This window comes from Perca fluviatilis, chromosome 22, assembly GCF_010015445.1.
Source record: "Perca fluviatilis chromosome 22, GENO_Pfluv_1.0, whole genome shotgun sequence".
NCBI classification, from domain to species: domain Eukaryota; kingdom Metazoa; phylum Chordata; class Actinopteri; order Perciformes; family Percidae; genus Perca; species Perca fluviatilis.
Genome location: NC_053133.1, coordinates 26,496,756 through 26,513,027, shown reverse-complemented (window position 1 = coordinate 26,513,027; position 16,272 = coordinate 26,496,756). Strand labels below are relative to the sequence as shown.

The 16,272-nt window shown below is 42.2% G+C and overlaps 1 protein-coding gene across 3 annotated transcripts in view; it reads left to right on the top strand.

Annotated features, from left to right (window-relative positions):
• Positions 1–10,300: 10,300 nt before the first annotated feature.
• LOC120552560 overlaps positions 10,301–16,272 on the top strand; it is an 18,799-nt gene continuing 12,827 nt past the window's right edge. For 2 of the 3 annotated variants that reach the window (XM_039790720.1, XM_039790719.1), the window contains exons 1-2: positions 10,301–10,752; positions 12,425–12,490. In XM_039790720.1, the coding sequence (XP_039646654.1) occupies positions 10,575–10,752; positions 12,425–12,490 (244 nt within the window). In that variant the 5' untranslated portion in view covers positions 10,301–10,574. The remainder of the gene's footprint in view (positions 10,753–12,424; positions 12,491–16,272) is intronic. The other variant, XM_039790721.1, reaches the window with a different exon arrangement.

Here is a 16,272-nt window from a genome sequence, read left to right as displayed (position 1 = left end):
GTGTGTGTGTGTGTGTGTGTGCGTGTGAGTGTGTGTTGAGAGGTTAATGCATGGATCATGGCTGATATGTGATCTTCAAACTTTGTGTGTGTGTGTGTGTGTGTGCATGTACACGTGTGTTAGTGTGTGTGTGTGTGGTATGTGTGAGTGTGTGTGTGTGGTATGTGTGTGTGTGTGTGTGTGTGTGTGTGTGTGTGTGTGTGTGTGTGTGTGTGTGTGTGTGTGTGTGTGTGTGTGTGTGTGTGTGTGTGTGTGTGTGTAGAAACCTGATTAACTGTCAGTCTGGCTGTTAAGCTTCAGTCCACCATCTAAACTCAACACTGACACCAGCAGCAAAACAAATCTGCAGTCTTTCTAACAGCAACAGATCTGCGTTCAAATGTTCATGTCCTTCAAAACAAAAAACAGTTAACATAGACCTTTTTCACAGCAGACATGTTGACATGTCATAGAAAAGCACAGGTGTGTTCAAAACCATTACTGATGGCTGCATTCCACTTAGGAGAGGCCCTGGTATTAAACCATTAATGATGGCTGCATCCCACTTAGGAGAGGCCCTGGTATTAAACCATTAATGATGGCTGCATCCCACTTAGGAGAGGCCCTGGTATTAAACCATTAATGATGGCTGCATTCCACTTAGGAGAGGTCCTGGTATTAAACCATTACTGATGGCTGCATCCCACTTAGGAGAGGTCCTGGTATTAAACCATTACTGATGGCTGCATTCCACTTAGGAGAGGTCCTGGTATTAAACCATTACTGATGGCTGCATCCCACTTAGGAGAGGTCCTGGTATTAAACCATTAATGATGGCTGCATCCCACTTAGGAGAGACCCTGGTATTAAACCATTACTGATGGCTGCATTCCACTTAGGAGAGGTCCTGGTATTAAACCATTACTGATGGCTGCATCCCACTTAGGAGAGGCCCTGGTATTAAACCATTAATGATGGCTGCATTCCACTTAGGAGAGGCCCTGGTATTAAACCATTACTGATGGCTGCATCCCACTTAGGAGAGGCCCTGGTATTAAACCATTACTGATGGCTGCATTCCACTTAGGAGAGACCCTGGTATTAAACCATTACTGATGGCTGCATTCCACTTAGGAGAGGCCCTGGTATTAAACCATTACTGATGGCTGCATTCCACTTAGGAGAGACCCTGGTATTAAACCATTACTGATGGCTGCATTCCACTTAGGAGAGGCCCTGGTATTGAGTGTTTATGTTGTTCTTTGTTTGATTGTAATAAGAAGAAAAAAAACGGAAAGTAGCCAGTTACATCCGCTTCCGTTGCGTAGCCTGTAGGGGGAGCTCTTGGCCAGCGTCTCAGTCATTAAAGGTCCCATGGCATGAAAATGTCACTTTATGAGGTTTTTTAACATTAATATGAGTTCCCCCAGCCTGCCTATGGTCCCCCAGTGGCTAGAAATGGTGATAGGTGTAAACCGAGCCCTGGGTATCCTGCTCTGCCTTTGAGAAAATGAAAGCTCAGATGGACCAATCAGGAATCTTCTCCTTATGAGGTCATAAGGAGCAAGGTTACCTCCCCTTTCTCTGCTTTGCCCGCACAGAGAATTTGGCCCCCCCATGAGAGAGAGAGAGACATCATGGCTTTCAAACGAGCAAAGTGGCAGTTGGTCAAGGCCACCCCCCACCCTCCACCTTGCCCCCTCCTCAATAGCTACAGACACAGAAATGGCACATCCTAAGGAAAGCTCATTGTGGGACTGGCTCTAGTGGCTGTAATTCTGCACCAAGGCTGAATTTTGGGAAAGAGACTTCAGATACAGTATTAGGGGACCACTAAGGTCTATATAAAAGAGACTTCAGATACAGTATTAGGGGACCACTAAGGCCTATATAAAAGAGACTTCAGATACAGTATTAGGGGACCACTAAGGCCTATATAAAAGAGACTTCAGATACAGTATTAGGGGACCACTAAGGTCTATATAAAAGAGACTTCGGATACAGTATTAGGGGACCACCAAGGCCTATATAAAAGCATCCAAAGAGCACCATGTCATGGGACCTTTAAACTACTGATTTGAGAGCTGAACAGCCGCTATTTATTGTTTTAACTCAAGTTATTTCTTCCCCTATTCACATGCCCCCCCAGAAATGTCCAGGAACTTGCAGGAGCCGTGGTGGAAGAGTGGGATAACATCTCACAACAAGAACTGGCCAACCATGTCTGTGTAACATTCTTCAGTTTATTTCGTAGTAATTTGAATTCTTTTATGTTCATACAAAGTTTTACGCATGTAGATACACATGATAAATGCAAACTTACATACAATATACTAATAATATGGCACTTCATGTTAAGATACTGTAGGGGGAGCTGCTCACTTTTTGTATCAGCTCATTATTTGTAATAAAACCTGAAGATGAGGATAAAGACTAATTATTATTGTATAATTATGATGATGAGGCATAATGATGATGAATGATCATGACGTCATCCTTATGATGCCAATGAAAGTGGGTAAGAGATTGAAAAAGAGGTAAAGTTATAGTTATATTTCGATGGGAGTATTCTACTGTATTTTTTCATTTAAATGCCATTAAAAACACACGCTTTAATGCATTAACTTTACCATTAAAGTTTATTCAAATTTGAGTCATTATTTATCTTTATATGTCACGTCTGCTCTCCGCCCCAGATGTTTAAAACTCCTCTTCTGCTGCTGCCACGTTTTTGCTCCTTTCCAAAGAGAGGGACGACGCTGGGAAGCTGTACCGCAACCCGATTGGTCCAAAATCATGAGATCCCGCCTTTGGTCCCGCCCATGAGTTGATTCTCTGGCTCTGCTTGGTCGGATATTAAGCCAATCACGGTTACTATGGACTTTGGCTTTGCTGGTATCCAAGAGTGGACGTGATTTTTTGGACAACTCGTAGCTTCATCAGTGAGAGCAGAGAAACGTAAAGCGACAAGGAGCGCGTACTTCGTTCATGTTTTTTGTCATAATTGCAGTTAAGTTAGCTTGTTAGTTCGTAGCTGCATAACTGACGAATTGCATCCGCGAATTTGCGAAGCAATGGCCCAGAAAAAGACTCCCAAATCCCACTCCAAAAAAGGTCAGTACCCTTTCTTTGCTAGATTCTCTGACGCGCCTGAATGCCCTCTGTACATATTTCCATTTCATTTTCCTGCATTTTTAAAGTTGATTTCCATATCGGTAAGGATATATATCCGGCAGAACAAAACCAAAGATGTTTTAGGAATTATTCACATACATTCTTTAATTCGGCTAACATACCGACACAACATACAACATGCAACATGAACTACAGCTTTCACAGTTGGATCTCCCGTGGTTCCCACGGTCTCCGAAAGTGCGTCCTACTGGGCGTTCAGACGCAGTCTTAACCCGCAGTAAAACCAAATATTGTATTTAAGTAAAGACAGTTTGTGTATTTTACGCATGCCGAATTCAGCAGTGGTGGTCATACATGTATATACACGTCCTAATTCGTGTTTTCTTAAGTATTTGCGTTGCCACCAAAGAAGAGTCTAATAAACTGACATAATTCTGAATGGAGTCTGGTTTGACGTTCACGCGATATAAGAAAACTGGGCTAGTTTAGCCCTTTTTTTTTTGCTAGCTGTCAAAATATCCACACAATAGATGACTTAAGCTATCCGACTTAACTGAATGGCTAAGTTTAAATCAAGGGATGCTCTGTGGGACTGTTTACATGCTTGTCCAGCGGTAGCATGGAAGTGCAGCCCTGTAAATGACGCTAAGCTAACCTAGCTACCAGAGGTGATTGTCAGCAAACAATTAGCTAACAAGCTATCAACTTTTTATGAGACAGCAGTTAGTTGTTGATGTTATCGTGTCATTTGACTGTTATTAGCCAACAAACTCTGATAAACTCCCTTCATACACATTTATAAACCTGACACACACATTTCAGGTTATTCCATAATCATAACATAGTTAAATCTTGACCATTTAATTGGTACAAACATATTATTATAAATAGGCTAAGGCCTACTGTTAAGTATGTGGGTGTGAAACTTGCTTGGTAAACTTGCTTTCATCTCCATCTTTGTTGTCACTTTTTGATATTGATATTAATTGATTAATCGGTTTGATGTCATTGTTTATGAAAATTGATTCCAGCTTCTTAAATGTGAACATTTTGTCCTATCTATCTAATCAACAGAATAATCCAGGATGGAAATAATTGTTAGTTGTGGCCATAGTTTTAGATTTTTGCTACACATTGCTACACACATGCGCGCACATACAGACAGACACACACAGACGCACACATACACACACACTCACACGCACACACACACATGCACATGCACACACACTTGCACACACACACACGCGCACACACACACGCGCACACACATGCACACACACAGACACACAGACAGACATGCACGCGCACACCCACGCACCGGCACACAGACACACACACTCACACACACACAAGGACAGACAGACAGACAGACAGACAGACAGACACACACACACAGATGCACACATACACACGCACATATGCACACGCGCACATGCACATACACATACACATGCACACATACATGCAAACACACACACACACAGACACACACAAAGACAGACACACACAGATGTGCGCGCACACGCATGCACACAGACAGATGCACGCAGACAGACAGACAGACAGACAGACAGACACACACACACACACACACACACACACACACTGAGTACTGGAGGAGCAATAGTTTACACAACTTTTTATTAACCTGGATGTCGGTAATCTAACCTGGGCTTTAAATTAACTCTTTAATTCACCAGCCAACGACGCTGGTAGATTTTTAAAGTTACCAGCCAATCAGATCTTCCAGTAGCCTAACGTTTAATTTCAGCTCCTCTGGTTTGTTCGACATCGTTCCGTTTGTCTTCTTTGTTTCAGCGGCGCTTGTAATCCACGCGCTAGGCACGTAGCCGACCGTTGTAGACACGTCCCAACATGGTGTTTTATGGGAAATGTAGGATTAGTGCAACGAGCAGTGCTGCCAGATAAAGATCTCGTTTCCAAGTCAAACGCACACAAAACGGCGCCAAATTTCTTGGCGGAAAACAGACCAATCTGGCAACGCTGACTTCAAATAGATGCAGTGTTATTCTCTATTTTCATCCCCAGCCAGATTGGCTAATACCTTTTTACAACGTTACTCACATAACTTAATTTTTACCCTTAATTGGCAGTTGACGGGTGTCAATTTAAAGGTGCAGTGAGTCATTCTGCCCAAAGATTGTTGATATTTGAACTCAACTGCCAAAGAAATACAAGCCCCGCTTCATAAGCTCCGCCCCCCCCAGATGCACGGATAGATAACTACCCCCCGCCTTCACCACTACCATCAACTGTCGCTGCCTTTTGCCGATTGTGTTGTGGCTCTTGCACTCCTTTCTGTTAGTTTTCCATTTACACAGCCAGAGTAAAAGGTTATCTGACAAATGTGACCGGTTATAATACACAGCCAGAGCTGTGTATTATAACCGGTTATTTTTGGCAAAAACTGTAATGCATTAACATCGCTTACTATTAGGGCTTCTCCCTCTTAGTCGATTAGTCGACTAATCGGTCATTTTGGTCTTAGTCAACTTAGATTTCTTTAGTCCATTAGTCATGGTTGATGCTTTTTTTTCATGCTGAATGACTTCTTTCCAAGAAAGGTACGAGCACATCTCTGGTAAACACAAGAATTAAAGAGGTGCTTTTAGCATGACTCTTTGCGGAGAAACTCAGATTTACAGATCTGTCGATTAAATCAACTAATTGATCAGTCGATACAATTGAATGAGTGTTAGTCGACTAAGAATTTCTTCAATCGAGCACAGCCCTACTTACTATACCGTTTTAAAAGCCCTGAATCTGACCCTTAGAACTAGAGGTGTGGATCTTCACTGATCTCCCGATTCGATTACGATTATCATGTCAGCGATTTGATTCGATATCTCGATGCATCAAATACATTTTTCTATTAAAGCCATGCAGGATTTTTAATTCATAGCTTTTCAAGCTTCAAAAAACAAACATTCTGCAGTGCTCTAATACTAAATAAATTGGATATATAAAACTATACAGCACTGAGCACATGGCTCTTCCTGAATGTGCAAAACATACCAGAATATGTAAACAGTGTTAAATTGTAAACAGAAATAATCGATTATGAGCCGTCCGAATATCGATGCAGCATCGTCCACGATTCGATGCAGCGATTATTGGATTAATTTCAACCCCTCTACTCAGAACCAACAAATAAAGAGCTCCTTACTTCCACTTCTTAAACTTCTCAGTGCCTGTTTTTCCCAACTACATCAGGCCTGTATGACTGACTAATAATGGATGTGCCGGTCATCCAGAAACATATTGGCATTGGTGCTTGGCATTCTGTAGAATAATATTCTTAATATTGGCAGATAAAGATAATAAGAATGTAAAAGGTTTCCATAAGAGACCAGGTGTGTTTTTGGTGTATGCTTATTTAGCTTAAGCCATAACTATAAGATAGTTAGGGTCACAGTGGCCTTGAGCAAAGTACATTGAGTAATAATAACAAGTTAGCCTGGGTAAACCCTGACGAACTTCCGGCAAATTTGAGATTTGCTCTACAAGTCAGTCTGGCCAACAGCCCCATTCAAGACCATTTCCAATTTCTCCAAATCGAGGCACCAATCACAACCGTAGGGCTGTGCAATTAATCAAAATTTAATCGCGATTATGATTTCGGCTCCCAACGATCACAAAAACAGAATATTCGAGAAAAACAATTATTTAGCTCATTACGCTTTGCAAAGTAAACTCTTATTTTCTCTTGTGTTCTGAATGAAAAAATTAAGTTTAAATAGGATTGAGGCAAATTTCACAGTTATGTGTTTTTTTTTTTACTGTTGATGTACTTTAACTTTTTCCACTGTTTTTTAAGTTCAGTAATTGCAACATGTTTCCAGAAGTCAGCGAGTAATCGTGTTAAATTATCGTGATTTCAATATTGACTGAAATAATCGTGATTGTATTTTTTTCCATAATCGAGCAGCCCTACACCACCGTTGAGGCGGGCTTTACACAATGACCATAGAGCAGCGACGGCGAGCACTTCTTGTTTACATTCAACATGACGGCCACCGAAGCCGTTGATGCCGCTGTCGCTGCTACGTCACCCTGATCGTTGGTCCTGATTGGTTGAAGGACTATCCAATTGTGTCCAGAGGCATTTGAGCGGCGTCCGTTGGTGACGCCCCTTTTGGAAATGGGCTGTGAATGAACCTTCCCCCAGACCCACTCTCAGTTACAACTGAGAGTGGGTCTGGGGTCAACTGGGCTAATAACAAACAGAATGTACCACTTCGCGCAAATGAGGACGAGACATAATACAGAGGCCCCCACCCTGGCGGGTGTTGTGTGAAGATAGCAGTCCCGGTGCGGAAGAAGAAGACCCAAGAAAGAAAGTATAAGAGATGAGGGGGGAAGTATAGATCGGGGCTCACTAGGTCTGACAGACTAGATATGTGGACCGGCTCTGTCTTTTTGTCTGTTGCTAGGGAAACTTAGTCTCTGAGTGATCCCACAGATCTGTGTATAGAAACTCCGATGCTTGACTGATTAAACAAATATATTTGACTTCATTTTATCGTCTTATTTGGAAGTATAGATCGGGGCTCACTAGGTCTGACAGACTAGATATGTGGACCGGCTCTGGCTTTTTGTCTGTTGCTAGGGAAACTTAGTCTCTGGGTGATCCCACAGATCTGTGTATAGAAACTCCGATGCTTGACTGATTAAACAAATATATTTGACTTCAGTTTATCGTCTTATTTGGAAGTATAGATTGGGGCTCACTAGGTCTGACAGACTAGATATGTGGACCGGCTCTGGCTTTTTGTCTGTTGCTAGGGAAACTTAGTCTCTGGGTGATCGCACAGATCTGTGTATAGAAACTCCGATGCTTGACTGATTAAACAAATATATTTGACTTCATCTTATCGTCTTATTTGGCTCTCGCTTAGATCGATGTAATTCCAATTTAACAAATGCACGGGTATATATATATATATTTGGAGTCCGACACATTGTCCCAAAAGGGGGGACACACAGAGGAGGTAAACCCCCAACAATTCACATCAGCCGTTTAACTGACATGACACTGACACTGTGAGACAGAAATGCAAACCACCTGAGCTCTGACCTACCTTCGGTGTGTGTGGGAAGTGTGCTGCAGACAGGTTGTTGTTATTCAGCGTGCAGAAGAAGGCGCAAATCAGGGAGAGCCTCGTCCTATTTATGACAGCTTGTAGTTCCCCTTCAAGCGGCTTCAAGTTTTGTAAAGAAAATACTGTATGCAGGTAAAAAAAAGGGACTCTGTTGAAGATGTAACCTTACATCGAAATGTTAGTCACTGTTATGCACCTTAAGAAATAAAACCATCAAGTAAGAAGACATCTGTGTTGCACCGGCAATTATTTGTTATTTGAAAATACTAGGGCTGCTCCCTCTTAGCCGATTAGTCGACTAATCGGTCGTTTTGGTCTTAGTCAACTTAGATTTCTTTAGTCCATTAGTCATGTCTGATGCTGTTTTCATGCTGAATGACTTATTTCCAAGAGACGTACGAGCACATCTCTGGTAAACACAAGAATTAAAGTGGTGCTTTTAGCACGACTCTTTGTGGAGAAACTCAGATTTACAGATCTGTCGATTAAATCAACTAATCGATTAGTCGATACAATTGAGTGTTAGTCGACTAAGAATTTCTTCAATCGAGTACAGCCCTAGAAAATACAGTATGCTTTGTTGAACTTTGGGCTGCTTGATTATGGAAACAGGGTTCCACATTAAAGGTGCAGTAGGTAAGACTAATAAAACTAACTTTCTGTCATATTTGCTGAAACTGACCCTATGTTCCAGTAGAACTACATGAAGCAGGTCATTTAAAAATAAATCCAGCTCCTCTGGCACCACCTACAGCCTGTATTGGGATTTCCAAAAATCCACCGCTCCTTGTTCAGATGCACCAATCAGGGCTAGGGAGGGGGTTGTCTAACTGCGTGTCAATCACTGCTCATGCACACGCATTCATTCTCCCTTGTAGGGGGAGGGGCTTAGGAGACCATTTGGGCATTAGCAGAAAGGGGGGAGGGACTGAGAAGTTGTCGATGTTCAAATTCTTTGGCTAGAGCCTGGATCTTCACAATCCTACCTACAGCACCTTTTAAGGTTTCTATATATGCCAGAAGTCAATTTGTACTGGCCCCTTTACAAATAGTTTGTTCATCAGTGGTTGTCGAGTTAATTATTATTAACTTTTAACACAAAAAAAAAGTTTTTCCCGATTTTACATTGTTTTTGTGATCGCTAGGAGCCAAAATAAAAATTTTATTAATTGCGCAGCCCTAGCTCAGACTGGCTTCATCTTTATCGCAAAACATATTTTTAAAAAATATACTTTTGTTCCTCTCCATCAGATTTGCTAGTTAGTCACAACACCGCTAAGTAAGTAAGTAAGTAAGTAAGTGTGTTACCACAAGTTGATCTTATATGTTGTGTTTGAGTTATTGTTATGCATTGTAATTGTCTGAATATTAGTGTGTGTGTGTGTGTGTGACAGAGAACAAACATGTGTCAAGGTTATTTGGTGGGCTATTCTGTCCTCTCTGGCATTTCACACACACACACACACAAACCCACACACACACACACACACACACACACACACACACACACACACACACACACACACACACACACACACACACACACACACAGTGTCCCAGGGTTTGTCAGCTCTAATAATAGTGTGGATCAGGTTCTGCAGTAACGGTGGACTGTAGTGCTGAGAGGAAGAGGAGGAGCTCTCTCTTTCTCCTGCTCCGCTCAGACACCTTCTGTTCTCCTTGTCGGGCGATCAAAACTTTGGAATATTTCTTCTTTGGGATTGTTTTCATCTCTTCGCGCCACCTCTTCGATTCAGTACTGTTATAAACTTTTTGTGAAGTACTTTTTTGGAAAGTTTTAAATACTTTTTTGGTGCTTTAATTCGTCTTTTTTCTAGGGCTGCTCCCTCTTAGTCGATTAGTCGACTAATCGGTCGTTTTTGGTCTTAGTCAACTTAGATTTCTTTAGTCCATTAGTCATGTTTGATGCTTTTTTCATGCTGAATGACTTATTTCCAAGAAACGTACGAGCACATCTCTGGTAAACAAGAATTAAAGTGGTGCTTTTAGCATGACTCTTTGTGGAGAAACTCAGATTTACAGATCTGTCGATTAAATCGACTAATCGATTAGTCGATACAATTGAGTGTTAGTCGACTAAGAATTTCTTCAATCGAGCACAGCCCTACTTTTTTCAATCTGGTTTTATCTGGTACTTACACATCGTGTGTTCGTCACTTCATAGTCTGAAATAAATATTCTAAATTAGTTTTTATGGCGGTTTAGTGTGCAGCACACGGTGTGTCTCTGCCGTCCGGCCTGGTTACTGGCCCGGCTCGGCTCGGCCCGGTTTTTGTTTTTGGGGGGGGTTTCGGCTGAGATCGGAGACGGTCCATGCAGCGCTACCGTCATTATGGCTCCTCCTACCCTCCTTCCCCCTCCTCCGCTCCCGTAGAGGAGATCCACGCCGAAGAGGAGGAGGAGGAGGAGGAGGTGTTCACTGAAGAGGTCTATGAGGAGGAGGCGGAGCCTCTGATACAGAAGGAGGCGGAGCCTGTGGTGCAGGAGACAGGTAGGATCGATGTAGGAGTAAAGTTTGACCCAGTTTGATTTAGTTCGAACCTCCTAAGGCGCCATTTTGATGCTACCTAGCCATCACCTCCCGTTAGCATCCCATTGACTCCCATTCATTTTGACGTCACTTTGACAGAGAATAACTTTCCATCTGAAGCGTTTAAAGACTCTATTTGTCCGTTGTTTATTTCTAAAGAAACACGACAATGTATAAAAGGCTCCATTACCTTGTACCTCACGTTATGGCTCCGTAGCAAACGCTTTTATAACAATAGGCTAACGATTGGGTCATAACCACGAGACTTACTGTCACACAGTAGAGGAATTACCGTATAGTACAGGAGAAGCTCACAGGCAGTTTGGACTTCCATTAGCTGTTTAGGTTTAATGACTAATGTTAACTAGCATGTTAGTGATCAGTAATTAGCCTGTGCCTATGTTATCTCCTTACATATACCTACGCTCTCCGTCTCTGTAAGATTGGGAATGATTGAGATTTCTCTCGGCACAGCTACCAGAAGACTTCACACTTTCAGACAGGTTGCTCACGTCACATCTACGTCTTCAAGCTCAGCTGGAGGCTGCTCAGTAACGCTCAGCCAGCACCGGGAAAGAGACTTCTGATATCCTTCACTGGTCTCTGTCCAGAGACACGGGCTCTGGTGGTCCAGTTGATATACGGTCTATGGGGCTGGGTACCGAATTTGATCACAGACCGAATTGCCTCCTTAGTGGTCTGGGAAACCCCTGACGAACTTCGGGCAAATTTCGGATTTGTTCTGCAAGTTCCTCTGGCCAATTCAAGACCATTTCCAATTTTTCCAAATCGAGGCACCAATCACAACCGTTGATGCGGGCTTCACATGATAGCGCAGCGACATTGAAGCAGATTTTGAATTTCCGTGAACGGGCTCTGCAACATGCTCTCCGGTTGAGATGTTTTTCTGTCGCTCTGATTGGTCGAAGGACTATCCAATTGCGTCCAGAGGCATTTGAGCGGTGTCCGTTGTCCGTTGGTGACGCCCCCTTTTGGAAATGGGCTGTGAATGAACCTTCCCCCAGACCCACTCTCATCTCTCTTAGTATCAAGTATGGGGAAATGCTTCGTCATTCAATACCAGGGCTGCACAATATATCGTATTTTATCATCATCGCAATATCAGCTGCCGCATCGCAGTCTGCGATTTTTCGTGAAAGACACTCAGATTTTCTTGTGTTATTTGAAAGAAAATATCAGCATCAGTGAGCCAATCAGCACGCAGCATGCTTCTACCAAGATCTAATAATGTCTGTAATTGGCTGTGAGACATTCAGGAAACACTCAACGTTTCGCAGAGACTGGGCTCACGTAGTAGGAGCTTAAACATAAATAAAAAGATTTGCGCCGTAATGTTTACTGTTGTAATTTCTTTTCGCATTCATTCATTCATTCATTCATTCATTCATTCATACATACAGTAGGCTAGGCTAGTGTCGTAGGGGTGAACTAGCCAGCTAGCAAACTGCACACGATGGCAGACAATTTAATTTCTTTTTGCTATATAAAATTGGTATGGTATATAGGTCGTTTAGGAACCGGTATCGATGTCACGGTATTGGTATCGGGACCGGTATTGAAAATGTTTTAACGCTACCCCGCCTTGTTATCTGGCCTGGTTTGGCTCACTTAGGAGGTGTTAATGGGGAGGAGGTCGCACAGACGAAGGAGGAAGAGCAGCCTGACGTCCAGGAGACAGGTTGGAAAGGTTTTTGAGCTTTGTTTGGCATGGATTGTTTTGGTTTGGCATGGTTAGTGGGTGTGCTTATGAGGAGTAAAGCTCCATCATACATTCTGTAGGACTTGTGTTTGTTTTGTAGCTCAACATAGTTTGCTTTGTTGTGGTTTGGTGCACTGTATGACATGCTTTTAATGCAAACTTCAATACATCCTGTAGCTTATTTTCACAATAAAAGCCTTTTTTACATGTTATATTTTAGCGAAGAAGCCACAGGAAGTCTTGAGTGAAATTTGATCCAGGGAAAATCCTGATTAGGCACGGCATGGTTTCTATTTGGCCTGGTTTGGCATTGTTAGACAGTGTTTAAAGATGATTTTTGGTCCTGTGTGAATTCCCTGCTATTTGAAAACAAAGAAGATGGCGAACAGCTGTCTTTGGAATCGGCTTTGGCGACTCTGGAAGACTTGGAGTTCAGCTTTTCTTTGAGAAAAGAACAAAGAACGGCACTGAAGTCATTCTTAAAAAAGGAAGATGTGTTCGGAGTTTAAAGTTTAATCTACCAACTAGCGTTGCTCTGATTGGTTGTAGCGCTATCCTATTGCGTGCAGAGGGAATTTGACAGACAACCGTTTATCCCGCCCCTCGGATTGAGCCCTGCCAATGGTGAGTTCCCAGACCCAACATCTGGATCTGGCTTGTCAGGCTACTCTGACCACAGGAGTCTCCTGGATAGGATAGCATAAGATAGCAGTTTTAATAATAACTATTTCAAATAAGGGTTTTCTTTCAGTTTGAGCGCGGCAGATGGCTCTGAACACGGCGGCGTCCATGATTCTCGGCCATCGTTGTTGGGGAACAAGGAAGTCCGAAAGAGCTGTCATGAATTCAAAAAGCTTCGCGGTTGTAGTTGTAATCAAACCACGGTGTCATAGTTGGCGAATTAATCTGAATTATCGTATCGGGGGAATTTTGTTCACAGCTCCCATCAGCCATTACAAGGACAAGTAACAGCTGTTGAAGCTCTGTGATTGGATGTATTGCCTTCGTTTTACATTTTTCTCCACGGTTTTATACCCTTTTGTTCAAAGAACTAGATACGTTCCTACACAGTTGTCTATCTTTAGACCGATGTCTGTCCAAAACTTGAAGTCGAGGAGCTCCAACATGGTGTTTGAGAGCGTGAATGGAATTTTTTTTAAATAAAATTTGTATTTAAAACCTTGCAGATGTCTTTTGCGTTGCATCACTGCAGTAAATAATCCTTTCCCAGGATGTAGACGCCACATGTTTCTCCTGTATGTACAGTATCTCACAAAAGTGAGTACACCCCTCACATTTTAGTAAATATTTCATTATATCTTTTAATGGGACAACACTGAAGAAATTACACTTTGCTCCAATGTAAAGTATTAAGTGTACAGCTGGTATAACAGTGTAAATGTGCTGTCACCTCAAAATAACTCAACACACAGCCATTAATATCAACAAAAGTCAGTACACCCCTATGTTAAATTCCCATAGAGGCAGGCAGATGTTTATTTTTAAAGGCCAGTTATTTCATGGATCCAGGATACTATGCATCCTGATAAAGTTCCCTTGGCCTTTGGAATTAAAATAGCCCCCCCACATCATCACATACCCTTCACCATACCTAGAGATTGGCATGGTTTTATGTCAGTTAGTCTAATAGCTGGTTTGATTTGCATTGAGAGATGATTTTATGGAAAGTACCCCATGCCAATCTCTAGGTATGGTGAAGGGTATGTGATGATGTGGGGCTATTTTAATTCCAAAGGCCAAGGCAACTTTGTCAGGATGAGTTATTTTGAGGGGACAGCACATTTACACTGTTATACAAGCTGTACACTTAATACTTTACATTGTAGCAAAGTGTTATTTCTTCAGTGTTGTCCCATTAAAAGATATAATGAAATATTTACTAAAATCTGAGGGGTGTACTCACTTTTGTGAGATACTGTATATGTTTACTTACAAAACAGCTGTTGCGGCTCCTATTGGTTGATATTCCATCTCTTGCATTAACCCTACTTTTAACCCTTGTGTTGTCTTCCAGTCGACCATGCAACTTTTGTTTTTTTCAGGGTCCAAATTTTGACATTTTTGTCACTTTTATCCAAGTATTTGTGTCACTTTTTCTGATTTTTTTTTTTTTCCGAATTTTTTTCTGCACTATTTAGATTTTTTTTTTTTTGTTTTTGAAGCTCTTTCTGACATTTTTGTAACTTTTTTCAAAGTTTTTTTTATAATTTTCTTTTCTTCAAATGCTATCAAATTGAACCCTCAAATTCAATGAAAGTAGCGGACTGATTATTTATTTTTTACCTGTGTAGTGTTGGAACTATCCAGGTTATTTTTTTTTTTTTTTTGGAAAAGTTGGTTGAAAGAAACCCAAAATTTCTGATATAGAAACTTTAAGAAAATGGGTCAAATTTTTTTATTTTTTTAAAATGTTTGGGCTTTTCTGCCTTTTTATTAGAGGAAAGCTGAGACATGAAAATGGGGGAAGACATGCAGAAAAACCATCAAAGGTTGCATTCGAACCGCTGCGTCGAGGAATAACCCTCTGCACATGTGCGCCTCTCTCTCTCTCTGTCTGTCTGTGTCAGGGTCATGTTGTCAGCTCTCTCTCTCTTTGTGTCAGGGTCATGTTGTCAGCTCTCTCTCTCTCTCTCTCTCTCTCTCTCTCTCTCTCTCTCTCTTCTTTTCTCTCTCTCTCTCTCTCTTTTTTTTTTTTTTTTTTGTGTGTGTGTCAGGGTCATGTTGTCATCTCTCTCTCTCTCTCTGTGTCAGGGTCATGTTGTCATCTCTCTCTCTCTCTCTCTGTGTCAGGGTCATGTTGTCATCTCTCTCTCTCTCTCTCTCTCTCTCTCTCTCTCTCTCTCTGTGTGTGTCAGGGTCATGTTGTCAGCTCTCTCTCTGTGTCAGGGTCATGTTGTCAGCTCTCTCTCTCTCTCTCTCTCTCTCTGTGTCAGGGTCATGTTGTCATCTCTCTCTCTCTCTCTCTGTGTCAGGGTCATGTTGTCAGCTCTCTCTCTCTCTGTGTCAGGGTCATGTTGTCAGCTCTCTCTCTCTCTCTCTCTCTCTCTGTGTGTCAGGGTCATGTTGTCATCTCTCTCTCTCTCTCTCTCTGTGTCAGGGTCATGTTGTCATCTCTCTCTCTCTCTCTCTGTGTCAGGGTCATGTTGTCATCTCTCTCTCTCTCTCTCTGTGTCAGGGTCATGTTGTCATCTCTCTCTCTCTCTCTCTCTCTCTCTCTCTCTCTCTCTGTGTGTCAGGGTCATGTTGTCATCTCTCTCTCTCTCTCTCTGTGTCAGGGTCATGTTGTCATCTCTCTCTCTCTGTGTCAGGGTCATGTTGTCATCTCTCTCTCTCTCTCTCTCTGTGTCAGGGTCATGTTGTCATCTCTCTCTCTCTCTCTCTCTCTCTCTCTCTCTCTCTCTCTGTGTCAGGGTCATGTTGTCAGCTCTCTCTCTCTGTGTTAGGGTCATGTTGTCTCTCACTCTATTCCTGGGTCGGCCTGTCCTTTCCGGCTGTCACCATATTGTCTTTTTCTCGTGTGGCCCATGGATACATACTTGATATTCTAATGGAAAGAATATGTAGCTCCAAGGGCTTAACTTTGGGTTCAACATTGGGGAACCCAAAAAACTTGAAAGAAAAAAAAAAAAAACTTGTGCTCCCCCTGCCCCACAGCAAACTCATGGGTCAGACCCATCTGGTAGCGAAGGAGGGCCGAGACTGAGAGCTATATGGAAAAATATGCACCAAACAAGCCACTT